The sequence below is a fragment of the Tyto alba genome, unplaced genomic scaffold (assembly GCF_018691265.1).
Source record: "Tyto alba isolate M040663 unplaced genomic scaffold, T.alba_DEE_v4.0 Super-Scaffold_32, whole genome shotgun sequence".
Lineage (NCBI taxonomy): Eukaryota > Metazoa > Chordata > Aves > Strigiformes > Tytonidae > Tyto > Tyto alba.
This window is the reverse complement of record NW_024881307.1, coordinates 5,105,725-5,132,471: the sequence shown is the minus strand read 5'-3', so window position 1 is coordinate 5,132,471 and position 26,747 is coordinate 5,105,725. Positions and strand designations below refer to the sequence as shown.

The following is a 26,747-nucleotide window of genomic DNA, read 5'->3' as shown; positions in this document are numbered from 1 at the left end:
TCTCTCTTACCATTAGTAGGGTGAGGGATCTTAACTGTAAATTTTGCATCACCCTGGGGAACATGTTTACATCTGTCAGGAATTCAGGGTTTCCTGTGACATCAAAATTCAGAGGTTTTCTATCAAAGAGCTAAACTTTAAGCATTTCTCACCTCTCAGCAATTACATCTGAAGAGTTCTTAGTGGAAAAAATGGCAGGTTTCTGACTCAGATTTTCATGGTATTCAACCTAAAAACAGTTGCTGAAAGCAAACAGAGTAAACATCTAGAATGGCAAATGGATAAGCACCACTGATCTTGCCTCCCACTCTGCAGAAAAGGGAAATACAACGATAATTCACTCGGCTTTTGGGGGCCCTGACAGAGCTCCAAAAGCGCAGAGCTGACCTTCGCAGAGCCCAGCATTTTTGCCAGCCACCCCTGCGGCTGCACAGATCAGTCCTGCTGCCTGGTGAGGCTCCATATCTCAAATTCATGCCCTGCCAGCCTCTGCTGCTTTCCTTTTATCCAGCCACATGGCCATACCTCCGCGTTCCCAATGTCATTGCCAGCAAACACCACAGGGCCCCTGGGAGCAGCCTCGTCTGGAAGGAAACTCAAGACCTTCTGACTCCCCAGTAAAGCATCGCAGCCATGGTGCCCTCAGCCTAACACACAAATGCTTTTTACTGTAAGCTGCGGAGAGGAAGGCTAAAGAAAACCCAGCAGAAATAGTCATGTGGCACAGAACAGACAAGATGATCTGTTCAGGCTCCTTACTCTCAAATTTATGATTCATTTATACAAGCCAGACTCAAAGAGCTCCCACAAAGAGGGAAACTCCAGAAAGGTCACACGGTTCCTGTCCTCCACTGCATCTCACTGCTGAAATTTCTGTATCACTATGACTTTTTGCGGAGACCAGCCCTTTCTATTTTAAGTGTGAGCCTGATCACCGGCTGAGCAATCTCAGATAAAAACAAAGCATTTATAAGACACATGTAGTATACATAGACAGGAGTTCCACCTACATGGGCTTGGTGACAACTACTTTGTGGCTGGGCTTTTGTGGTTTATGGTATCACCAGAAATGCTGGTGTCTCCCAGTGTCTCAGGGCACCCATGTCTTTAAGAACCCTCAAGTGGAATAGCAGTTGAAACATTAAAAAGAAAAAAAAAAAAAAAAAGGAAAAATGTAAAGAAAAGCCATTTTTTTTCATACCTAATTATACCGTAAACTTACATTGTGTCCTTTTGGTTTGCAGCTAAAATTCCAACTCCAAGTATCTAAATAGAAGTCCTTACACTGTATTTATCCCTGAAAGGGTATCACATGGCTAACGCTCAGCAGAGCGTCTAGACCACAGGAGAGTCTCTGCTTTGGAAAACACGTGTCTTCTGGGAAGACCATAATGAATATTCTCAGCACAAGAAGAGAGCTGGCTCTTGTGTGCTCAGCTGGTTAGGTGGGGGACTGGGAGACAGCCCTCCTGGTGCTCTCTGTCTCCTCTCACAAGGGTAATTCCTGTAGATATATCAGATCACTGAATGTAAGGAAAAGTTTGGCCTTTTCCTTGCACCACAGCAGGGAAAATACAGCCTTCTGCTTCCCGCCCCTTGCTCCTCTGCACATGAACCTACCCCAGCTGATACAACTGGCCAGAGTCCTGCCAGGCAATTCACTGAAACGCCCTGGCCCAGGAGGAGTCCAGCTAATTCCAGGCATTTCCCAGCAATGCAGCTTTACAGAGGGCCAGAGCAGCAGTTTGCCTCTGCCCTTCACCATCAAAGCCTGAGCAGCAAAGCGAGCCAGCATCTGCCTTCTCCACGCTCCACGTTTCTCCCTGTACCTGCCCGATCTCCCCTGACAGACACAGAAGTTGACAGCCCAGCCCCGAGCTGGGAGCCGTGGTAGCCCAGCGCAGACCTCAGCCTGGGAAAAGATGGCTTGGCCGGTGCCTTGTCGCGCTGCTGCGAGCGCGGAGCCCCCAGCTCGACACCGTCCTTGTCCTGCCGTCCCTGCCAGCTCCCCTGCTCCTGCCCGGGACAAGTTTAGCTCTCCTGCCACTCACTAACTTTAGGCGGGTGGGTGAGCCCTGAAATCTGCTCCTCAAAGGACACATGCTTAAATAAATGCAAAGTGGCATTGTTACTGATGCATGTAACACACGTATCGTCAGCGTGTTGTCTGCTGTCTCCACTAACTGGTCCACATCAGAGGAAGCGACTATAATTTTTCCCAGATAACTGAAATATCTTAATGCAGGAACAGTAAACATCTCAAGTTGTGGAGTTTAAAAATCATCATAGTGGTCCTGACACAACACGCAGTTCTGGGGATGCGGGGAATTAGAAGAGTTAAACAGATACTTTCAGATGAATCGTAACTTGCACTTAAAACATTATTGCTTCTTCCAATTTACCGTACTTGTTTTTATGCTCACAGACCTCATATTCCTGTCAGCAAGTTAGTGGTTTCCGAATCTTATGATACATACATAAGTAGAAGCTATCAAGTAACAAAAGAAATCATCAGTGAATGTAAAGGCAAAGGTAAGTGCTACAGAGGGGGTGAAAAACAAGACAGGCTTTCTGGGATGTGAATGCTGATATTCCTGACCAGTCTTTCCCTCTTCAAGGAGATGAATCCCCATACCTGAATCTCTCATCCCCTCTCCCGGAGACATTGCAAAGTCCTGTATGGGTCAGAACTGAGTTCAGATATGCTTACCTCACAAGAAAGGTCCATAAATTTAATAGCAGAAGTATTTTAGGGATCCCTACCCCACACAAGCTCTCTGTTTCTCCAGGGAATAAATAAGGCACTTGCACTCTGTTGTTACTAGCATCAGATGGGGCATCCCCTATCTGAGCTACTCTTCTGAAATATACTATCCACAAAGAATATAGGACATTTCTCCAAACACAATATTGAAATTAAAAAAGCTCTAGCTTTTATTTCCCATTCACAGTATAGGAACAGGATGTTTCTAAGTTCTGGTGATTTCACTAATTTCATTTCACTGATTCGTCTCTACATTCTAAGCTTATATTTTAATAGTTTTCCCACAAACCTTGATAGCACAGTGTGTCATTGGTTGTAAAGGCTCTTGGAAATGGAAATCTAAAGCTATCACTGTGGAAAACCAGCAACTGAAAGTAAAGTGCTTGTTTTAATCAGAATTAATTTTGGGGTAGGAGGAAAGCATTTGCTTCACAAGACAGCTGAAATCTCACTGGAATTCTTGTTTTCTTCAGAAAGCCCTGTTAAAACTAAGTAGCACTGAGTTAACCATTATCCTGAAAATTGAGAAATGCTCTAAATATGTCACTAAACCATGCTTTTTCCCCTGTATACATACAGTTTAATGTGTTGTTATATGATAAACTGAACCTGTTTTGCAAATTTTAAATGGTCTCCTTGATCTTGGCAGCAGTCCCTAAAGCTGGCTTCATCTCCCTCCTCAGCTGGCATTTCTCACTTTATTTCAGGAAATAACATCCTGATAGTGGCACACGCATCCTCCCTGGAGGCTTGTACCTGCCAGCTCCAAGGGCTCTCGCCGCAGAACTCCAAGGACTTTGTACAGATGGTCCGAAAGGTAATTACCAGCAAGGAGTAAAGCTCGCTGGCTTTACAAAGAGAAAAGAAATTTGCAATCTGCTTAACCAGGCAAAGGACACTTTGTTCCTCTTGTCTGATCGTTCTGCGCATTATTGTGTTCCATCCATTTCAGAAGTCAGGAGAGTAAAGCAGATGGGTTTAAGAGGCTTATCTTAACATGCCACTTCTGTAGCAGACAGCATGGGATCAGATGCCCACCTACAAATGGGCTTGCGGTCACTTCATGCTTTATGCTTGTAGATACCGGGGCTGTACAGAGGCTCCCACAGTGCCCTCCAGTGCCGAAAACACCTTAACCACAGCTAACAGGGCATTTCTGGCCTACAACACTTCCCCTTCTCTTTCCACTCTCTTAATGGTCAGGGAAAAGGCCTGAAAATTCTAATGCGGTCTTCTGCCTTCATTGCTTTACCCCTGCCCTGGCTAAGGAGATAGCATTATTCACTGCCAACCTTGCAGACACTCTGTGGGATATTCATAGCTGGTACTGATCTGAGGACACCTGAGCCAGAGTAGCATCCGCATACCTCCTCCGTAGCTGTGCTGGCCTTCAGGGTTTGGGACCATGTCAGCCAACAGGACATCTTTGGTTTGGACTGGCCCATATTTAAACTACATTACAGGAGTATAATCTGACTTTCCCAGTGTTCTGCACACACAGTGGTACACACCGTCTGGCTGTCACACCTGAGTCCTACGGACTTCTTCTGAAAATGGACTTTGGGGAGAGGGAAAGAGAGAGAAGACAGTTAAATGCTTCAATAGCACAACAGTACTTCAGCCCTTAGGGGAGCTCCCTCCTTGCGCAGCTTGATCCCTGCTCATTGCCTTTATTTCCATCTCTCCTCACACAGATTCCATACTTGGGATTTTGTTCGTGCGAAGAACTGGGAGATACAGGTGTTTGGCAGCTTACGGACCCCCCCATCCTCCCTCTCACACACGGACCAACTGGAGGCTTTAACTGGAGAGAAACCTTACTACAAGAATAGGCAAAGCTACATAAGCAAGGAAAACCCATGGCCTTTCTAAGCATTGGAGAATGTCTCTTCTTTCTTGTGTTTATTGACAGTGGAAAAATAGTCATGATATGTTCAGTGGATCACAAAAACAGCTGTTCTAGCATCTCTCTCACAGCCACAGTCATGCAAAAACTCTTGTATACAACTAGGCAAATACAAAAGGGGGGTGATCTGAGGGAAAAAATACTGAAATACAGATTGAAGCTCTTGCAAAGCAGGGAGTCTCCGTTTAGTCAGTATCTCGGGTAGATTTTCCCACCTTGAATGGAGCTGATAACACCAGTAGCTTTCACTGCCTTCTGCACCGCGTTAGAAACAACTAGCACTGTGTAAAAGTTGAGCAATTCAGGACGCTGGGGTTTTTTTTCACTACTACTTTTGCAAAGCATTAGCAGACTTACTCGGAACCACATGTTGACACCCCCTCACTCACAACCCCCAACTTCTCAGCACCTTCCACAAAGCGTATCACCACCAGCTGGAAACGAGAGTCCAGCATCGCCTCTGCAGGCAGCATCAGACTATTCCCCTCCTCAGATCACCGGGGTAGGTGTTTCGTTGGGCACCATGGATGCAAAGACTGACTGACGCTGATCTGCATCAGAAGAAAACTCTGAATTTCACATCAGTTACAGATGAAGTTTGCACATCGAAAGACAGCACCATTGTGAACAAAGACTGGGAGCAATTTCTTTTAAGTGGAGATGAAATAAGCCTTTTCCAACCAAACCTGAAGGATTTGGAAAGCTGTTTGGTTTTTGGTTTTGTTTGTTGGTTGGTTGTTTTTTTTTTTTCCTTTTTTATTTAGATTATTGAAATCCACCCGTGTGCACAGACCCAGCCTAAAGTGTTTGTGTCACTTAAATTCCCTTCAGAATACCTTGGAAAAGGATTTTCTCTTTTATATGGAGATTTTGCATTGGTCATTTACACAGTGGTGGCTTTCTGTCCCTTGTGAGTTTTTTTGTCAGCCCTGGTGAGATCCTGCAGTAAGCAGCTTTCTTCAGGAGGTAACAATGAAATCAAAGAGATACAGAAATTTAGCATCCACTGCATGCTTTGCTTCCTTTTCCTTAATTCCTAAGTGCCATCTATCATAAAGACAAAGCAGAGCTGAAAAAAACAGTACACTTAAATTTAGGAGCAACATTCTTGGGGCCTATTAAGATGCTATTTGTCCAGTGGGTGAAGGGTTAAGGATTTTGAGAGCAGGGGAAGAAAACGATTTCCATCTGTAGCTAAAATCTTTGAAATCACAAGAAGTGTCCTCTTAGTGCAACAGCCTGCAAGATGCCAATACCAGCTGCTTCGCAGGAGAATGCAAAATACACCACAGTGGGTAGTTTATAGTATAAACTGGCTTCAGAGCAGGTTTCTTTTAAATATTATCTTAGGTCATCAGCCTTGGGTCAAAAAGATCCTGCAGATATTTGTATGGGTCTTACCAGCATAGGCTCACTTTCAGAAGGTACTTAAAACTGTGCTTTAACGGGATGAAAGAGATTTAGGCATACTCCTTTCTTGGTTTGGGCCCTAAGTCTGAGTATTCCCATAAATAGCATCAAAGGCAAGCTCAGAAGTACCAGGAAAGAACTTCTGGCATCCTAGGTACCCCTCTTCTGTCCTGCTTCTCCTCTGCAGAAAGTGTTATTGTCCTCATTTTAAACGCTCGCAATGGCACAGAAGTTGATACTGGACAACTCTGACAAAGACTTATTACTGATAGCAAGATCAAAGTTTGTTTTGTGTTGGTTTCCTTTAACCTATCAAGCCTTCGGCAGAACTGGTCTCACCTGTGGTAGCATATAACTGAGCTGCACTTTCAGCAGTCAGAAGGCAAAAGGAGTGATGAACTGCAATCCCTTCTTCCTAAACGAGGCAAAACACTCAGCAATTGGGATGTAACAAATCTCAAGGGGTCTTAGCTCAGCTTTGTCTCTGGGTTTTACTGAGCTTGCCAGGGAGAATACACCAGATTCTGTACTTGCTTTGAGTCAGCAGAGAGCTCGCCCTGTGCAATATGTACATTGTCACGATCCGTAACAATAGTCCATTATTTATACGTTTATGACTATGTAATACACTGTAGGCCATTCGTAAGTGCATTATTATACCAGGGATGTATACTGAAAAGTCAGGGAGATAACTTAGAGATGACAGAAGAAACTGCTCCAGTGCAGTTATACTGCTGTCACTTTAGATTTTACCTGTAATTTAAACTATTTTTGGCTGTGTACAGACATTCCGAAGAGCATTTCAGGCTTGTTTTCCTCCATGCTTACTGACTGCAAATTTGCAAAGAGTTTGAACCTACATAGTTGACAATCACACCAAAAATAAGTTGGTTACTTGATGCACATGTAATTCTCTGGACTGCTTTTGTTTCATGCTGTGGGCCAGGAAGATGTAAATTGAGGCAACAAATACTGCCTATATAAACCAGTGGAGGCTGCTCAGGTCCTACTGCAGTTAAGCGACTTTACGAGGGGTTTATTTAGACAGAAATGGGAAACAGAGGGAACAAAACCTGAATGCACAATTTGAATATTGTACTAGCTAATCTTTGCATATAGTAAGTAACATAGAAAAGAGTGTCCTGTTTGAGAAAGTAGATGTTAAAATACTCTCTTAAAAAAAAAATAAATTATATTTTTAGATGTTTGGGAAAGTATTTTGACAATTGTAGTCTTATCTCAAATTAGATTTTTCAGGTGTCAAGAATCTCAGAAAGAAAAATCTTATTTTCTTCTAGCATTTTGATTTCTCATAGGGGTTTTGTGTTAAGTGTTCTCATGTTGGTAAGACTGGGGGGGGGGAGGGGGGGGAAGAAAACAAAAATGTTCCTTTTGAATTTTCAATTGAGATGTTAAGAATATAAAACAATTGCTGCTTCGCTTCCACTCCATTGCTGCTCATTAATATGTATTTCACATCACTTCAGCATTTTGTCCCAGAACAACATTAGACTTCATCTCCCTAAAGCGCATGCAAGTTTTTGCCTTGCCTTCACTGTGAGCTGCATCAGATCCCAACAGTTTAATTAGGGTATAGGAGGCAAGGAGCAGTTCCTAGATTTTTCCCTGTCTTCCCAATTAAGGAATAAAGCAGGAAATCCTCCAAGAACAAGTTGCTTGTCCAGTATTTTCATAAACTTCAGGGTTGGGCTACAGAAATACAAGGATCAAAGTGCAGAATCAAATTCTAGCACAACAGCAGCTGACAGGATGGCACTCAACACCAGAAGGTCAAAAACAGGGTATTTGAAAAAGATCAGGTTTGATCAAGAATTTGTCCTTATCACTGGACTTCATATCTCGCTGTGCCTGGGGATACCTTGCTAGTTTAATGCAGGTGCCAGGTCTAAAGCTTCATTCATTTCCCTTACATTTAGTGCAGTGGCAGCTACGGCCAAGAACTTAAATCCTCTGAGCATGGAGCCAGGTTCTCTGTGAGTGTAAATTGAGACTGTGTACTCAAATCTTGCTTGTTCATTCAAACTGAGGATCCAGACTGTGACCTTGGGGAAAAAACAAACAAACAAACAAACAAACAAACAAAAACACCACCAACAAAAAATATATTTCCCTTTTCACTCAGTCTGAATGATTTCAGAAAGAAGTCACCTGATGGTAGGAGCCTCCTTCTCTCCTCTGGTGTTAGCTTCTAGTGTCAACATTATTATAAAAGTGATAATTTACATCAACAAATAACTAGTTGCTTACAAGAATTATCTTTAGTGAAGGCAACATCAGTAGTAATTCCGCAAAACGAAGTGGGCAGAAGGGATGCTAGAATGCTATTCCGCAGTGTATCGTTCTGTATCTGCAGCCCTGACTCCCCCAGGCAGCAATATCTTAGGGACATGGGTACTGTCACCTTTGTGGGCTAACTGCAGCTCTGGGAAGCAGTGGTCAGAGGATGGGGAGGGGGTTGCGTACAGCACCGGGACGAGCTCAGCCTCTCGACTCAGCTCCTGCCTACTGCACTGGATGCGAGGGGTCGTAAACTTTTGCCTCTGGGTCCTTACAAAGGGAGTCCAGAGCCCAGGGAAACAAAGCAGAAGCTTTCTCTTGATTTCCTCAGGCTTGGGATGAAACTGGGCAAAGCCTGGTCCTACCCCAGGCTGCTCCCCCCCACCTGCCACTGACTTCAGGAGGAATTCGGAAGACATACCTGGGCAGGGTTAGGCCCTTCCAGTCCTTATTTAAGAAATGCATGCAGAAGTAGGGTGAAATTTAGTGTCTGATTATAGTTATGGTCATTTCAAGAAGAGGGACGCTGGATAGTTGAGTTAGGCTGTAGCTGACTAACCCAGAGCTGGAAATCAGTCTGCGATGCTTCCTAACTTAAAATGTATTGAAATTCCCTATGAAAACTACTGTTTAGAAAGGGAGCCTTAATAGGTTTGATTTGTGGTTTGGTTTGTTTTATTTTTTAAAAAGAGCCTAAGTATAGAGAAAATTCTTTCAACTTTTAAAATATACGTGAAATGACGGTGGTAGCAGACATGCTTAAAATGGTGAATGAATGAACAATAACAAAAAAAATAAAAGCAGTAGGTGTGATTGGTTGCATATACTCTAAATCGCTACTTACTTCTCACCACTTCCTCAAATACTTGTTCCCTGGGGAATATTCGTGAACCATACATGCTACATAACAGAAAACACACAGGCAGTTCCTTTCTACTACTTCCCATTACAATGTATTTTCTGAAGTTTCTCGCTGTGGACATCTCTTAAAACTTGATGTTATCAATGGATAATTTTTTTTTTTTTTCATTTTAAACCTGTTGTATCATTCTGTTACGTTTTTTTAGTGTGAGCAGATTGTATTTATTTGAGAAAAATGTTTGCTGTTTAAAAAACACAATAATTGTATTGCCAAAAATAGCTGTAATTACCTGTGACATCTGTATTTTTTTATTTTGGGGGGGTGGGAGGGTGGGTGTTGGTTGGTTGTTTTTAATCTCAGTTTCAAGTGCTAACAACTGTTAAAACAACCACTGCATTTTAATTTGCTTACAACAATAAATGGATTTCTTGGAAGTCGGACAAAAATGCCTCGTAGATGTTTTAATAAAGATGCCACACACCCACACCTTGCCCTCCCCCTATTTAAATTTTCCTCTCAAGCATGTTGGACTTGGCCGGAGGGAATCTCCTGACACGGACTCTAGATGAAGTGCCCCTTCAGAGGGGCTGCTGGGGTGCACCTGAGCAATATTCTCGGTGGCTCCAGCAAGATGTAAGTAGGAAAAACATCTGTTTGGGGCCTAAGCCTAGAGAGCAGCTGTACTGGGACCCTGAAACAAAAAGGGGGTCAGGGCTGTTCCTCACTTTGGGATGCAATGCTGCCCTCGCCACATCCCACTTTGGGATGCCCACCCAGATGGGGTGTAAACCTCAGAAGTGTCAAGGAGAAAGGGGGATTTGAGCTGCATTTTTCTTCCCTCCACTGAAGATGAAGTTCATTTATTTGACAGCAGATGGCACAAAACCATCTCAAGTCTGGGTTTCCATCTACTGCACAGGGTCGGAGTTTTTCCTCTGGGTTGGAGGCAGGTGGCTTCACTGTCTCTACTGGCTGATGGCTTTTTTCCCCAGTTACTTTACTGGCAGGTTTAGATGTGTGGAACGGGAAGCACAACTTCTAAACCAAAGCAATGCTTACGCATACAACAGTTGCCTTCTTGCTTGATCTGGATTTTGTAATCCAGCAGTAGTTTTACCAGCCAGTGAGACTCTTCCTTTTCAAACCAACTATCTACATTAAACTTTGTGGCCTACAGCTCTGTTTTTCAGTAAAACTGATTATATTACAATTAACATAAAAGCCATAGTTTTTATCAATCAAATAAACACTATTAGAATGACACACTTCCATGCACCTGGAAGTTTAATGTAAACAGGTTCTAATAAATTAGAAGTAAAATGCATACTGTATTTATAATAAAACATTTTGTCCAGGTTCACTCAAACCCACGTCCTGCAAGCACACAGTTGTTAATCCATATTCCTTATCTTAAAGTAAGCTCAATTTGGCAGTATTAGTCATTTGCACTAAACTTTGAGCAGTTGTGGAAAAGTGCCAGAAGAGGATCTGCCAAAGCCTTTTCAGAAACCAGCACACATGGCTACCTTGTGAGAAGATGCTCTGCCTACAAGAGGCTTGGATAAATCTTGTGATCTTACTAGACATCACACATCCAGGAGACACAAAAAGTTTTGCTATGCCCCAGATCGCTCCTGATATCATCAGACCTGCAAGGGGACACGGGAAACCCAGAGTCTGCTACTGGTCCTCTGGGACCAACTCAATGCAGTCATCCCTCTGCCCCGTGCTTCGGTGCTCAGTGAACCTTTCACAACCACCTCACCAATACTCTTCATTCCCTGGAGAGCCACAAACCGCACGCAGCAAATTACCTTCCTCTCATTATTTGTTTTGCCAGGATCCCTGCAAGCAGAGCAAAGCAAGCCTCAAACACACACACAGTGGTACAAGATGCAGTGTGACACCAGATTTTTTTTTTTCCAGGAATTTAAACCACACAGCTGGGTTTTCAAGCAACCTTGCCAAATACCACACTACAACCGTGCCCACCAAATAAGCTCGGTTTTCCCGGGTGCCTCCCCATCTTGGGGCATTAAATCCTGAATGCTGTGCACATGTAGGATCACTGCAGCAGGGTCTCCGGTGGGGTTAACCCAGGCCCACATTTCTCTTAACCCTGACCTTCTACCCCATGTACATCTCCCTCTCCTGAGCGAGACAGAGCTGGAGGGGGTGCAAGGTGAAGAGCCCCCACTCCTGCCACCCACCAGTTTCATTTTAGAGACCTGTGAGGTCACCGACTTCTCAGCAATTGCCAACACATAGGAAACGTGAGACGGGGGGAGAGGAGAGTGGAACAGCAGGGAGGAGGGAAGGATGCAAAGACCTCGGCAGTGATGAAGTCATGGTAAATCTGCTCCCCCCGTGCTGAAAAGGGACCGGCTGAACAGCGGCCTCGGCAGAAAGAGGAAGTCAGCACAGGCTGCCAGCGCCCATACCGCAACATGACTTTCACCAGGGTGCTTCATGTCGCGGCTCTGTTCCTGATGCAAGGTAAGCGATACGTGTTGTCTTGTACACTGTCCCCTTTGCAAGCAGTCCAGCCTGGAGAACTCAGTTTCCAGGGCTTCAGCACACCACATGCAAGGCAACTTTGCCATTGTTCTCTTGGTGACGATGCTGTATTGTCACCCACTTTCCAAAGCATGTTGGTGCTGAATTCCAGCCAACTCCTAAACCCAGTATTGATGAGACCAGTTCACCTCCTAGCAGCTGGTGGCAAGCTTGAGACGGGAAAGCGTTGGGAAATGAAAAGATTCTCCCTTAAATTTGGACTGCAGATCACCACTTACTTTCCATGGCTTGGATATCTGCGTATGCTTTTATTCGTGTATTGTCTGAAAAGAGGCTAATATAAGAATTCAAGAGTCATTTAGAAAGCACCTGCGAAGTACTCTGAAAATGAAAAGCGCTTTAAATGCTCAGTCTCCTTACACCTACTACAAGATGTAGCTTATACCTCCTTTGCTAATCTCCCGTCCTTCATACATGGGAGAGTGTGAGAGATACATATTTGACCATGTCAAATAGGGAAAGATTTAAGTAAGAGAAGCAGCAAGACAGCTATCTACAGCTCAGGATTCTTATAAGCTTCACTCCTGACCTTTGTGGGAGGAATAGAGTGGTGCTGGCCAAAGCATAGTCTCTCTCCTTTCCTAACAAATGCTGGAGCAGAAACCATAGCAGTGCTATTGCTGACACTTTGCTAATGCTCTCACGCACAAAGGTATTGTTAACAGAGACCACATCAAGTCTCAGTGTTTAAACAGCAACAAACCGTTCTGTAACACCATACACTTAGAATATTTTATTATCATTGATTGTATTTAACAGAGGCCATACCTTAAGGAGCTGTCAGTTATATTCTAGCTGAACTAGCACTTGCTATGCCCTTTAGACTTGCTCCAAATCATGAGTTTCCACTGAGTGTGCAACCTGTCTTCCTCCAATATCGCCATATATCTCTGCATGATGAATTTGTACCTGCTGACAACTGCTAGCTGCTCTTGGCCATCAGAATTAATTCAGACCAGCACCCGCAGGTCGACAGCCACAGGTCAAAAATAACTCATTAAACAGGATGTCTCTAAAGGCTCCAGTTTTAAAGATAACTCTGAAATGATGCACTGAGCATGAACCACCACAAAAAGTTCTCTGTGCACTTTCTGATGGCAAGGATAATAGCAACCAGAGGCATGAACCATTCTGCTCAATTACATCCTGCAATTTCTAGCAAGAAATCTTTGCCCTTTCTTGCCAAGGTGGCTATTATCACTGTACTTGATGCCAGACTAGTCTTTACAGGTAGCCGGGGCACCCGAGATCCCCATAGTACAAGGACCACTGCCCTCTGGAGCTGGCACAGGAGCATCTCCCACACCCCAGTGATTATCCTGTGGTGGGCTACAGTGGCTTGAAGACCACAGCCATGTCAAACTGCATCCTATACAAGGAAGGAAATTTCACCTGTGAGTTACAGTCTGAATGAAGCCATGGTCTCTCATGGAAGTTATATATATGCTGTTCTGGAGGCTATCTTTTTCTGGTTTAGAAGAGCAAGTAACACCCCCACCTTTACTTGTTCAATCTTGCTGCTCTCACCTCAAAAGGTGTGACTTGAAAGACCCCACGCTGCTGTTAGTGACAGGAAACCATCGCTATGAGAAAGTGCAGAAGGGCCCCTTGGAGAACCACAAAGCCCTCCCTCCTACCTTCAAAACATGCTCCTCCTGACACAGGTCTTCAATAGTGGAACCCATGCCAGGAGGTCTTCCCTTCCTACTGCTCCTCTGCAAATGACCCTCGTGTGGCACAAGCCCTGAGAAACCATCTGAGACACTAAGCCTAGGAAACAGAGGTAGAATCAAGAAGAAATAAAAGCCAAAGGCACTGATGTGCCATATGTGATAGTAAATGAATTACAGCCACTCAAAGTTCCACAGGCCTTCACCAGCACACAGCAATGGAGTTGAACCCGACCTGTGGTGTCTCCTGGCAGTAAGGGTAGACAGGAGTTCCTTATTGCACAGCTTCTCCTTAGCTAACACAGCATACATCATGCTGACAAATTCCAAAGTAAAAAATATTAAGATATTACAAGGAAATCTCTCCGACAAGCTTATAGACTCCAAAAATTAGATAGTGAAGCAAGAGAAAATATCTATGGCGTGTTTGCTCTTTGTGAAGTCCCAAACTACATCGCTGACCATTTTTCCAGGCCACCTCTGGCCCAGGAAACACTGAGGTGTGCTAAACTCAAGGGTGAGGCATGGCAACAGACACCCACAGGAAACTACTGTCTTACAGGGAGACAAGTCCTTCCTCTGATTTTAGTGGTAAAAGATCAGGTCCAGCAAGAATGCCGTATGATAGCTTAATTTCTGGTATATTTTAAAATGCTTTTAAGAAAATTAAAAGCTTTCCTGAAGCCCAGAAATATTCATTTCCCCAAACTGCAATGCATTGTGTATGCAGCAGGAACTTGCAGCAGACAGCTACCTGAAAAATAAAATCAAACCACACAAAACAGGAATGAAAAATAAAACCCTCTTACTGCCTATTTACTTAACTCTGACCCAGGCACTGCTCTTAGTAATTTCTCCAGGGCAAGCTTTTTTCTGGAAAATGCAATTCATTCCAGGTCATCAAATATTTTCACAAAGTGTATTATATATCTTAGAAAGTCTGGAGAGAAAAACACACTTTACTGCCTGTCTGTATAATGAACTGGGAGAAGAGGGAGTGAAATTTCATTTTAGTAACCTATGCCAGGCCAGGTTTGTGGATCTTATCTTCAAAAGAAGTTCCAAATCCAATTCAAAGCAGTTGCAGCATTACAATTTCTGAACAAAAAAGCCTCCTTTTTCAGAGGTGCTGATCATTCACTGCTCAGTCGCACACACTTGCAAATCAGGTTCAACACTTCCAGAAGCGAACATGGAATAATGAAAACTAATGTTTGTGAAAACATACAGGGAGAACATGCATTACATGAGTCTCCTATCAATTCTTTATTGACTCATATGGAATAACATTTAATAAATAAATTTGGTTGTGCTAGCAGGTGAAGGTGACACAATGTTGGTACAAGTCTTACTCAGTGACTGTCATGACCTATATAATGACTGCGACTTATTTTTATTAGTACAATCATATTGACAAGTTTTCTACTGTAGAAAAACCTTTATACCCTTGAAAAAAGGAAAGCTTAAAATATTACTCCGTGCTAAACACTGTCATTTTAGTTTGTGTCACATTTTAATACTTGTTTTTTCCCCTCTTCTCTGGCAGGGGATTTTCCAGGAGCTGGCAGTGAAACCATAACTCTAAAGGAAGGAGAAGACCTAAATCTCCGCTGCACCCTCAGCAGTGATGACAGCTCTGCCCGGCAGTGGTTAAACCCTGATGGGTTTGCCATTTTTCTTGACACCCAACGAGGTAAGTGTGAAAACTGAATGCTGCACTTTCCACGTGGGGCTGGAGGGTCACTCAGGAGTGGGCTTTCCCTGCTCCCACCCATGGCCAGTCTGAGTCACCTCCTACCCAACTGCTCGAGATGGTTTTACATTCGGCCCCTTTCTGGCAGGAAGCTGATGAAACGGAAACCCCCACAAATATGGTCTGGCACTAGAGCTTTTAACTGTATTTTTCACCAGCACCAGGAGATTCACACAAAAACCCACTCTTGCCTTACATGAGAGACAGGGGTAGACGTGCCTGAGAGCCCTGGGTACTCTTCTACTCACTGGGGAATTTAGTGTAACACATCAGGAGGAATTTTTAGAAAACAAGCAGTAATTTCTAATATGTGCTGACAAAGCCAAAGTTACAATTACCGTGTTCCCTTCCACTCCCTACACCTCACATCTCTCTGTCCTTATCTCTCTTTCTGTTGGTCCAAATTCGACAGCTCTGCAAAATAAGAACTGCCTTGGTCTTCCCCATTTGTACAGTGCCTAGTCAGCATCTCTGCTTGTTAAAGCCTTTAGGCTTTAATGATAATAATGACTTGGATTTATCCAAATGATATTGAGTACCCAACTTCCATTGAAACTACCCAGGAACGGAAGATCCTCTTTGGTTGCTCTGGGAATCCCAGTGACCAGGATTTGCCACCTGCATCAAACCAGTCCACTAATACATCCCACAAGTATTGCCAATATTTCTAAATAGAAAATGTCATGAGTAACTGTTGCTCCTATTTACTCAATTATAACAGCAAGTGGGATGAGTGTTCATTAGCAATTTTAAATGACTCATACATGTATGTATTAGGAACTGTTTCCTACAGAAGAATCCAGGATCCCAAGTCCAATATTCTCAGTATAATGCATATGAACCACTAGATTCAAATTGAATCCAAAAAAACTCAGTGCTGAGCCACTGACAGCTAACCAATACAGGCAACAGGGCTATTGCAACCCACCCTGTGCTGCTTTGACATCCACATTTCCAAGAACCACAGCAGGCTATGGCAGGGGTTTCTCTCCCCTGTGGTAGTCTGTTAGTCCGATACCTAAACCCAAGAACTGCAAGACCTAGGAAGAAATCACCTCTCCATCAGTTATATCTATTTTTGACACTTATGTATGTTCTCAGTATTTTACACCATAGAGGTAGGTAAGAGTAGCAAGAATTCTTTCATCTATGTAAGTTCTCTATGGCCCTGGCTACAGCCACAAATGCTTTATTTCTAGGCAAACAATTTTGAAGTGAGACATTTTATTTTGCCCATATCCACTTTTAATTATTTCCATCTTTTAACAGCTCTAGCCCTTTTGATGCTTAAAGGTTTGCTGAGTGGATATGGCAATGTAATAAGGTTAGGGAAAGAACATATCCACTGGTATCTATAGGAGCAGGCTCTAACCCACATGAACAAAACAGTATCTCAAATCACCTAAGAATTCAACCCATAGTTTCAACATCCCACAGTTATCCTTCAGTAAGATGCATGATATAACACTCACAAGGACTAGAGTTTGCAAAGCGTTTGCATCCTCAATAAGTCAGATACACTGAATAATTTCCTTTTTCAATACAAAAGAAAACAGTCCTCCTTTAGAGAGAAATCAAACTTCACACTGCACGTGGACAGTTCCATTTTTTATTCTGAATCACCATTGTGAATCTCTGTCACATTGCTTCTCCAATAAACCACTTCGTGAATCAGTTCCCTCCTGTCTCATTGTAGTTAAAAATATGACAAGCTAGCTACTAGTCTTACATCATGGTGATCTGAAAATCCTTTAATATTTAATCACTTCCATAAATTATAGTATTGCTGTGATTTTCTCCCAACTCCGTATTTTTACAAGACCTCAGCTAAAAAAAATTAAATCTAAAAAGATAGTTTTTGGGTTCTTATTCTCCCTAATGACTGGTACGCATCCATAGTTTCAGTTCAGTTTAAGGGCAGAAAGTTTCTGTGCTGTGATTGTGGGAAAAGTCCATGTGACTTGCTGGCCTGACCCCGAGGACTCCCATGGTTCACCCAGCAGAAGGAATGAAGTCAAGACTAGAAAGTCGAGAGAGAGAAAGGGAACTGTACATCAGCATACAGATACCCTATGAGGTGGTCTCATTAAAATCAAGGTAATGATACAAGGACAGGAAAAGTTAAACAGCCAAATAATAAGCAGTTAATAGAGGTGTGTGCTGACCATAGTGTTCATTTATATATCACAAAATACATCCAAAGAGGGGAAGTGATTTTTTTCAAGTCCAAATATAGGCTTGAGGAACGGGAAAGGGAAAGATCTTCAGCTCATGCATCTATGCTCTATATTCAAAGGTCATATGATTTCCCTGACCGCACACCCCAATGTTTGCTTATATTTATCCATCTAGATACTTAAAGAACCCAAATGCTATAATACCTGGGAACACAGGAATAAGACCCCCTGAAAATAAAAGTGAGAAAAAACATGCCATTTTTCCTTGCTGACGGTATACACCCCCCCTTCTTCAGTCTGCTGCTGCCTCTGTACTAGCACAACACCCGCTAGAAATACTTTGTGCTACAAGTGCTCCCTTACATCAAGTGATGATGAATTAAAAAAATCCAATAAAAATATCCTCATTCATTACTGCTTTGATTATCTGTCTTCCTCTTATGTACCAACACGCATAGCATGCTGGGTTTTGTTTTCCTTACAGCTTTAAGAGATCAGAGGTACAAACTTATCCATTATTCAAAGGATGAATTATCCATCCAACTGTCTAACGTAACAGTGCACGATGAAGGCGTATATAAATGCTTCTACTACAGCATCCCATTCAAAAGCAAGAACAAGACTGTTAAGGTTTTGGGTAAGTTCCTTCACCTGCTTTGCTTCAGAGGAGCAGAACAACAGAGCCAGCTCCTCAACTCTAGACCTGCATTTGTGCATTCAGCTGCATGGTGCTTAACACAACATAATCCTGGTTTTAGCTCAGTCCGCCCAAATAATGCTATGCATGCAGCCATTCATAAAACCGAGTTGAAAGATGTTCTATAACTGACTCTAAATCTTACTGCTTCAGCTGCTCCTTCTACTCCAGTACTGGAAGTATCCCGAGACACAAAAAGAAGCATTACGCTGTCTTGCTATGCCCAAGGATGTAAACCACAGCCCCAGATTACCTGGCTGTTGGACAACGGGATAGAGCTCCCTGGTAAGTGTTAAAGGCATAGGGATTGATTACTAACAATTTCTTCTTATCAGCTTTGGGTATGTTTAAAAATAATGGAGGGTGAAGCACCAGCACCTTCTGCAACACATCATTTGGGATCACCACTCATCCTCTACTCCTTTAGTACAACCTGGCCCCTGCGGTGCAGGTCTGAAGAAAAGTCAGCACTAAATTCCAGTGTCTGTGCAAGGTAGAGAGCTCACCTGCTCAGCTCACACTCAGTGCAGAACACCACCACCACTTGGCACCTAAGTCCCTTGAGAGTCTGGAATTAAATTCCATTGAAATAAAAGGAAACCAAAACTCTGGAGGCACAATTTTCAAAGCCCCAGTATAAAGCCAGTTCACAAATCCATTATAACTATTTCCATGTTGTGACCAGTAGACAGATTTTCTTCAGTTTCACTGCGCAGCTCACGCACGCCCCAGCAGCCTTCCTCTCTCATTTATCTGTTCCGAGCCAAGCAGCTCACTAGCAGAAGCAAGAGGAGAGCACAGGAAACACAGCCCACACCAGCCTGCCATGGTTTCCCCAGTGAGGAAAGGTCTGCACACGTTTGGGTGGACACAGGTGAGGAGGAACAGAGCCACCACATAGCTCAGTTTAGCTTGGGTGCTATATAAATAGCTCCTCTGAGTGCCGTGTCTAATAATAACTACCTTACTAGCTGTAGCACAGTGGAAAGGAAATGCACGTCTGTATCAAAGCATGAGGAAAATACCCACAGATGCAAATGTATTTTCTTTCACATATTAACAAGCTCTTATTTATAGTTTGCATCATCAAACAACATATTCAAAGCTTAGCCTGTGTAATCTTCCTCCTCCCACCCCAAAATGGCTAAGAGCTCTGGAAAACAAGAGAAGCATGCTGGTCTGAGCATAGCTAGAAATCAAGAATAAATAAAAAGAAAAACAATAAAATAATCCAGGCTGCCAGATACACAGGTATTAATGCAACTGCATAAAACCCTCTGCTTAAAGAAACTGTACTCAGGGGAAGCAGTATATCTGCTAAGTGAGGCACACGAAAGCCAGGACAGAAAGCTATCTGCGATTGCAGGGGGAAAGGTGATCTGGAGCAGCACATGGGTCTTGGGAAAGCAGGTCTGAAAATTCTGCATGTGTTCGGGAAGAGTTGGGCTATGTGTGACTGAAAGGGTTTGGGGGAATACCAACTGTGAAGTGACAAAGAGTTCAGAAAAGCAATATATCACCTCTGAGTTTTTATATACATTTTTCCCAGTGTTCTACTAAATACAGTGCTTTGCTTAAGCTTGATACAACTGCAATTCTGGCCTGATAAAGTATATTATTTGCAACATCATGACACACAACTCGGTCACTAAACATCCCCCACAACACATAAAACCAACCATACGTTTCTCCACTTTTTTTAACAAAACACTCTGCTCACCTTTCTCCCTCCTTGCTTTTGTAGCACTAAGCCAGCATAGTGAGAACTACCTGACTCTCCCCACACGGTACGGGCACCCAGGACCCCAATTCAGAGGCATAGGGGCTGCTCTGGAGCTCTTTCATCTGCTTTCATCTGGTTTTCAGAGGAAGGACTATTGCACAAAGAGGTGCTGATTTCACCACATGGCCTGCTTGGGGCAGACAGGAATTAAAATGTTTCAAAGGAAGAAATAACTGTCCTAATTCACTGCTTCTCAAACTTTCTGCATGTGCCTTTCCCCTTTTTTTGAAGGTGACTGCCTTCAAATAACCCTCCCTTCTCCCCCTTCCATGCTCAGCTTTAATCACTTACTGCAAATATTTATACTAATCAGAAAACAGCTAATACATCTTAATTACTGGCAGCACCTCGGTTCCACCAGGGCTCAGCAGGGGCAAATCAGCTGTAATTACTGAGCTGTTGCTGACAAAGATTATTTCCTTCCTAGCAAAAACACTTTGAAATTCTTTTGAGCTTTTATATGACCCTGCTGGGGATGGAAAAGAGGGTTGAAGAATACTGATCTACATGATACAGCAAGTTATCTGTAAAGGCTAAATTGGAAACAAGGAATTTCCTTTATTTAAGAAATAAGGGTGTTACCAAGGGTAACATGAAGAGAAAGCATCAGTTTGTTTCCAGAGAACTTCTACATTATAAACAGACAGTAGAAATTATTGTGCCATCATGGTCATTTAAGGTAAACACCTGAAAAAACCTCCCTCTCCACCAGAGCTATTGAAACACGTCTCTTTGCGTCACATGAAATACATCTTTATTTTTCCATGTCATATAAATGAGCAGAAGTCAGTATTACCTAGAGGACTAAGAACTACATCAGACAAGTTACATGGCTCGCTCTAATTCATTACGGCAAGGCAATTAATCTTTGTGATTAACTTTCCCCAGCTGCAAAAGGGGAACAGTCAAACCTGCACTGTGGGGATGATGGAGGACTTGCACAGGATTTCAGAGAGTTATATGAATGTTTATTGCAAATGCAAACATTGCACATTAATATTTATTGTGCATATTTATCAATATGCACAAATACTGCACAACTTTTTTATGTTTGAAGTAACAAAGCCACAGCTATTAAGACACAAATTTCAATGTCCTTGGATATCACATAGCAGATTCAGAATTTTTCTAGATTTCGGTCATGCTGCAAAACAGCAGGTCCTTGCCCTGAGGTTCCCCACTTCGGGCCATGGGTGGCTGTGGCACACAGCAAATCCATTTATTCCGTTCAGGAAGGACCAAAATTGCCAGTGGGTGTTTGGATGTTTTGCCACAGTCCTGCAGGGTGCTGCTGGGGAATTACTCCATGTCAAATCATGAAACCGAGCAGAGGCCCTGGGTTGAATGCAGGAGGTGCAGTGAGGTCTGCACTTACACAGCTGCCGAGGAAGAAAACATGACCTTGCTGCCTTTGGGCTCCCAATGTAATCCATTTACACAATGAACCACTTGTGCACAGCAATCAGGTGCTGCTTTAGCACAGCAAGGTAATACAGATTGTGCCTGGAAGGTTTTTCATTAAATTGCTCTTGACTAGAAAGCACTTAAATGTTTTCTTCCAATGGGTGTATAGGTGACACTAAGCACAAGTTAGAATCTGATGGGAAGAAATGGACCACAACCAGCACGCTGACAGTCCTCGCCTATGGGCCCAATTCGACAGCCAGCTGCATCATTCGCCACCAAGCACTAGGAAAAGAGAAGCTGATGGCATCTTTCCAGTTTGAGGACCTCTCTAGGACAGGTACTGCAGGCTCCTTCAGCAGAGGCTTCCCATTTTACCACTCTGAAGCGGCGAAAGCTACACAGATATATATGCAAAGCTGAAGCTCACAGCCTACTGCCCCATGTGTGGAATCTGTTTTTAAATGAGATGGCTACCTGGGGAAAAAAAAAAAAAAGAACTCCAAACTAAGATTGGGGGGGCTTCTTCCTGCTTCTTAACTACCTTAAAATTCACGAAACTTAAGCCACAGCAGCCCAAGCAGGTCAGTTCCCCAGGGCAGCTGTTAGAATTCAGGTGATGTTTGTCCTAAAGCTTTAAAGATAACTCAAAGTTTATGTTCTCAAAAAGCTGTGAGCTTCCCACATCTTCTGCGTATTAGACACATCCATCTGGAAAACTAGCAGAGTGTAAATATTGTAAATTAACGCTGAAGCTGCTTGTCTAATAATCAGAGTAGAGCTTGCCTTCTGCCTATTTACTCATCATTAGGATGGATCTAATTATTCTTACTTCATTCTTCTTTAGATTGCTTGCTTCAAAAAATGCTTATAAATTGCTCTGAAAGTTGTACCGTTGTTGGGTTTTTTCAGTGAGAAAACCAAATCCTTCACCAGCTGTGCTGGAGGTGGATACACATGGCTCTGAGAATGAGCAATCTACAGGTAGGTATTAACTGCTTGGCCTCTTTTAAATAAATGCACAGGTCAGGTAAACACAGCATCTATCCCCAGTTGCCGTCAGCACTGAGGGACATTTTGCACAGCCCTCAGAACTGCTTTGGATTTCTCCCCAGTGACCACAGCAATGTCAGATCTGAACAGCAGCACGGCCTCTGCTCCAAGCTACCCACAGCATACTGGTAAGGGTTTCACTTTCTGTCTTTTCCCCATTTCATAGCATTTAATATATTCAGAGGATAGGGAAGCTGCAGGTGGGAGGGTAGGGCTGTAAGTCTAACCACTGATCAGATAGAGCAGCCAAACAGTCCAGAACATGGAGCATACAGGGCAGGTGTCCTTTTTCAAGGATCAGTTCGATGGCAAAGTGTGTTTTCTGATTTTTGTCCTGTGTTCTGGGGGGGGTTCCTTTAGGATCCAAACAACCAGCTGTCCCTTCTGCAATACCAGAGGATCCAGTAGTTACCAGCTCAGCGTCAACACCAACCCTGCAAAACCTCCAACCACATGTCACATCTACTTGTAAGTTGGGTCTTAGTTACACAAATTTACCAAACCAGGACAGAAATGCTGCAGAGACAGCATTACATTCCACATTACAAGCAAGCACGTAACATAAAAAACAGCATTTCTTGCTTGTGCAAGGAGTTTTACAGCCATGAAAGCAAAGTCCCTCTAGTTAGAAGATCGGCATTAGCAACTGCAGCCACTATCGCGTCAGGGTGGGATTTCTGTGGACGGTTGCACTAGATGGCACTGTGCAACAACGGTTATCAGTGCACATAGTGTGCTGCAGGCTGCAGTTATTGAACTGAGGAGTTGTTTCCAGCAGAAGAATTAAGAGCCTCACTGCCCAGATCGGTTGGCCAAAACCCACCAAGGTGGGTGCACGCCCTGCTTCGTGTGCCGGGCCCTGCAGTGAAAAAACAATTGGGTGTTTCAGAAATAATGTGAACTCTTCTTATATTTGTTTAAAAGTGCTACATCAGTGATTACAAACACTGCAGAATGGCTATGACCCGATAAACAATTCATACATACATTGACAGAAATACATGGAAAGAGAGCCTGAATCTTTTAACGGGACTTTCACCAGGTGTGCTTACATGCCCGAGAAGGAAGAAAACCTCTTATGAATGTACAGTTTTGGTAGACACAGCACATAATTATTTTAGTTTTACAAGGATATGTTGTCTGTGTGCATAAATCGGAGCTCACCTCTCTGTTTGCACAGGGTCCGAAGTAATGACACCTGCAGCAGGAAAGGAAGAATTGGCTGGTTCATCGAGTTATCGCGTCCCCACCGGTATGACCTTACATCATCAGTGGCATCAGGGGGCTGGTGGCAAAAGATAGGGATTCTCACACTAGGTGACTGCACCACTGTGAGCTATGAAGGCAGTAAAAAAGTTGTCAGGGATATGAATACCAAAAAAAAAAAAAAAGAAAACAAAAGCCCTGTTTTAAGGAAAAGGATACGTGTTCATTCCTGGTTCTGCAAGCAAGAGAAGCAAACGGATGGACAGGGAAAGTCCCCAGATGAGCAAAGAGTCAAAGCTCAACTGTGTTTTAATTTGGCTGTAAATGGGAACCATTCAGTGCAGCAATGTGTAAGAGACTCTGAGGATTTTCTGTTTGTAAATCCTAGGTGGTCTTCAGATAAAAACAAAATACAGCGTTCAGGAAGTGAGCACAGAGCTTTAAGTCAAGGGCTCCAGAAGTCCCTTTCTGTTCCTGTACCAGGTGCCCTGGACTTCAAAGCTGCTGGGAAAATATGCATTTCTTAAGCATCCTTTTCCCCTTCAGAGAAATACTGTTCCCCTTTCCATTCCTCCAGGGACTGAAACATCATTTAGTGCCAGTGTCACAGAAGAGGAACTTTCCAGGACAGAAGCTCCACTACCAAGTGAAAATGTAACTGTGATTTCCACCATCGCCTCCGGTACGAACTCTTTAATGACAGCTTCCAAACATGCAATGATCTTTCTTACCCCAAGCTGGTTCTCTCTGACCATGTATCCACCTCCAGACCTTCTGTCAGTACACTAGGGTAATGCTGGCTTGCAATCCTGGGGAGAGACCGCAGAAACACAGCCATTTTTATCAGCTAGAAAAAAAAGCTAAATTTTACTGTCCACTGATTCCAATCAGTTTTTATTGTTCATACAAGAAGAAAAAATTTGACTTCACGTTCTAAAATGAAGTCCAGTAAGGTGACTTCTGTACTCCCACCATGTTCGTCTGGCTTGGTTCAGAATATATCATTCTTGTCTTAATTACCAGAGACTCACAGAAAGCTATTTAACAACACAAACATACACCTGCCTCTTTTGCAGAGCAAGATCAGAAAACTGAAGGCATCAAAAATAAGGAGAATAATCTCTTGCTGCCGATTTTGGTGGCTGTTCTGATTTTCATGCTGCTCATCATTGTCCTGCTTTTTATGAGGAAGCTGAAAAAAGCTCATGGAGTGTGGAAGAGAGGTGGGTGTCCGCACAACTGCTGATGCTGCTTTATTCAGAGGGCCTGGAGAGCTAAGGACCCTCTTAAGCAGAGACAAGACACAGCTCCTCCAGCCACCCATTAAATGTCCTTGTCCCACAGGCAGTGACTGTGACTTGTTGCAAACAACTGCTGAAGAGTCCCTGTAGCGGGTGGCCTCGGGCCATGCTTCAGCTGACATGAGGTGCCACAAAAGCCAATTAAATTGTTGTCTTAAGCACACCTCTTAGACGATCGAGATGACTGAACACCCACTTTATAACCAGTCTCTCGGGATTTTTATGCTCAAGGCAGAGGGTGATGAGGTGTCACAGAAAAATCTCATAATCTTAATTACATTTGTTTTCTGCACAGAAAATGATGTTTCAGAGCAGACACTGGAGAGTTATAAATCCAAATGTAATGAAGACAGTCTGGGCCATGAGAAGAACGGACACGGTAAAAAGCTTTAACCAACATAAACTCATTCCTGTTAGAGCACTGCTACTGACCACAGCCCGAGCAGATTGCAATCAATCTTACAATACAGAGATACTTACAAATTGCACGTTTTAATCCTAAATTTTCTAAACCCAAATCTTTCATACCCAGTGGTCCACCACAGAAGTTATAGCTTCAGCAAGAGTGATGCAGAACTGTGCAAAATGAAAACCACTGCTTTTTATTTGCTAAGTTAGACTGGATAATCACAATGGGTTTATCTAGTTTCTAAATATAATCTACTGAAACATTATTAAAAACAATATGGGTGGTATGTACTGTGAATACTACTATTGTTAAATTCTCCTGAATGGCTCTTATCCGATTCTGCCACCAACAAAACATCAGTTCTTCATCAGTCCTGTCCTCAGCCAGTGACAACGGACGAGGCAGGTCTGCTAGCCCCCTCAGCTGGGCTATTTCTGCTCCACACTTGGACTTTTGTCTAAACAAAGGCAGCTTTTGGCAGGTTTATAAACCCACATGGCAAGAATGAGAGAACTTTGCCAACATCTTTCAACATTTTATTGCAGCACCTAAGGAGTATTAAAAGAGAAGGGGGCTCATAATTACTGTCAAAATATTTTCAAAACTTTCCTTCTTTTTCAAATATTTTGAAATATTAAATATTTAAACCACTTCTAGTACAAATTAATGCCTAGAGTGTTGTGTAACCTGCATTAGATCACATCATGCATCTCAGTCTTTGCTGTGATGAACGACCTAACAATGTCTAGGAATGCATGTTGTCTTTTATTATTCTATAACACTCTAATTCAACACCTATTTCAAGCAGGTACGCAGCACCCTCTATACAAAATCAGTAATAAATGTGTGTTTATCTTTCAGTTGTCAATCAGAAGTCCAACACACAATATGTGACAGAAGGATATGTGGAAGCAACGCAGAAGAATCCAAGAGACAAAAACATTGCAATAAGTGAGAAACTGTTTGGATGTGGAAAAGAAACAGATGTATAGCAATGGCAAATCTGTACAACGTGCAGAAACAGCACTGTTTCCTGATATTTATATTAGAGCATTCAGATATCAATATGATTTCAAGGAGCAGAAGTACAAACAGCTACCCTCAATCCAAAAGACCATTGAGACTGCTTTTCTTTAAACAGTGGGACACGTCTATGGGACTGGTGCTCCTAGAAACCCATTAGCAATGAACACACTGTTTTACCTGTAATCCTCAGAGGATTTAATTAACCACTGCCAGAAACAGAGCTCATCAATCCCATCTCAGATCCTATTGGTAATTAGGGTCCAGGCAAGGGAACATGCAATAGCCCTGAAGACCGCAGGATACCAAGATATTCGTGTAATGCTTCGGCCACCTCCTCTGCAAGCGTGGGACTGAGCTGGAAACCCTGGGAGCTGCAAACCAACTGGGACTTGTATTATCCCGTTCTGCCCCCAAACCTGGACATCCAGCTGTATATAACCAAGCAGGAAAG

At 43.0% G+C, this 26,747-nt stretch overlaps 2 protein-coding genes across 3 annotated transcripts in view; both read left to right on the top strand.

Annotated features, from left to right (window-relative positions):
* The window catches only part of UBASH3B (ubiquitin associated and SH3 domain containing B), a 75,406-nt gene extending 65,720 nt beyond the window's left edge, over positions 1-9,686 (top strand). For both annotated transcript variants that reach the window (XM_032998201.2, XM_042800560.1), the window contains exons 12-14: positions 2,426-2,532; positions 3,472-3,581; positions 4,459-9,686. In XM_032998201.2, coding sequence (XP_032854092.2) covers positions 2,426-2,532; positions 3,472-3,581; positions 4,459-4,596 — 355 coding nt within the window. In that variant the 3' untranslated portion in view covers positions 4,597-9,686. The remainder of the gene's footprint in view (positions 1-2,425; positions 2,533-3,471; positions 3,582-4,458) is intronic.
* Positions 9,687-11,687: 2,001 nt separating this feature from the next.
* CRTAM (cytotoxic and regulatory T cell molecule) lies at positions 11,688-26,262 on the top strand. Its single transcript, XM_042800388.1, has 12 exons — positions 11,688-11,736; positions 15,034-15,180; positions 17,902-18,054; positions 18,268-18,399; positions 21,471-21,641; positions 22,214-22,285; positions 22,417-22,482; positions 23,535-23,606; positions 24,138-24,242; positions 24,637-24,783; positions 25,157-25,240; positions 26,132-26,262. Exons 1-12 carry the CDS (start codon positions 11,688-11,690, stop codon positions 26,260-26,262), a joined length of 1,329 nt encoding a protein of 442 aa, XP_042656322.1.
* The last annotated feature ends 485 nt before the right edge of the window (positions 26,263-26,747 follow it).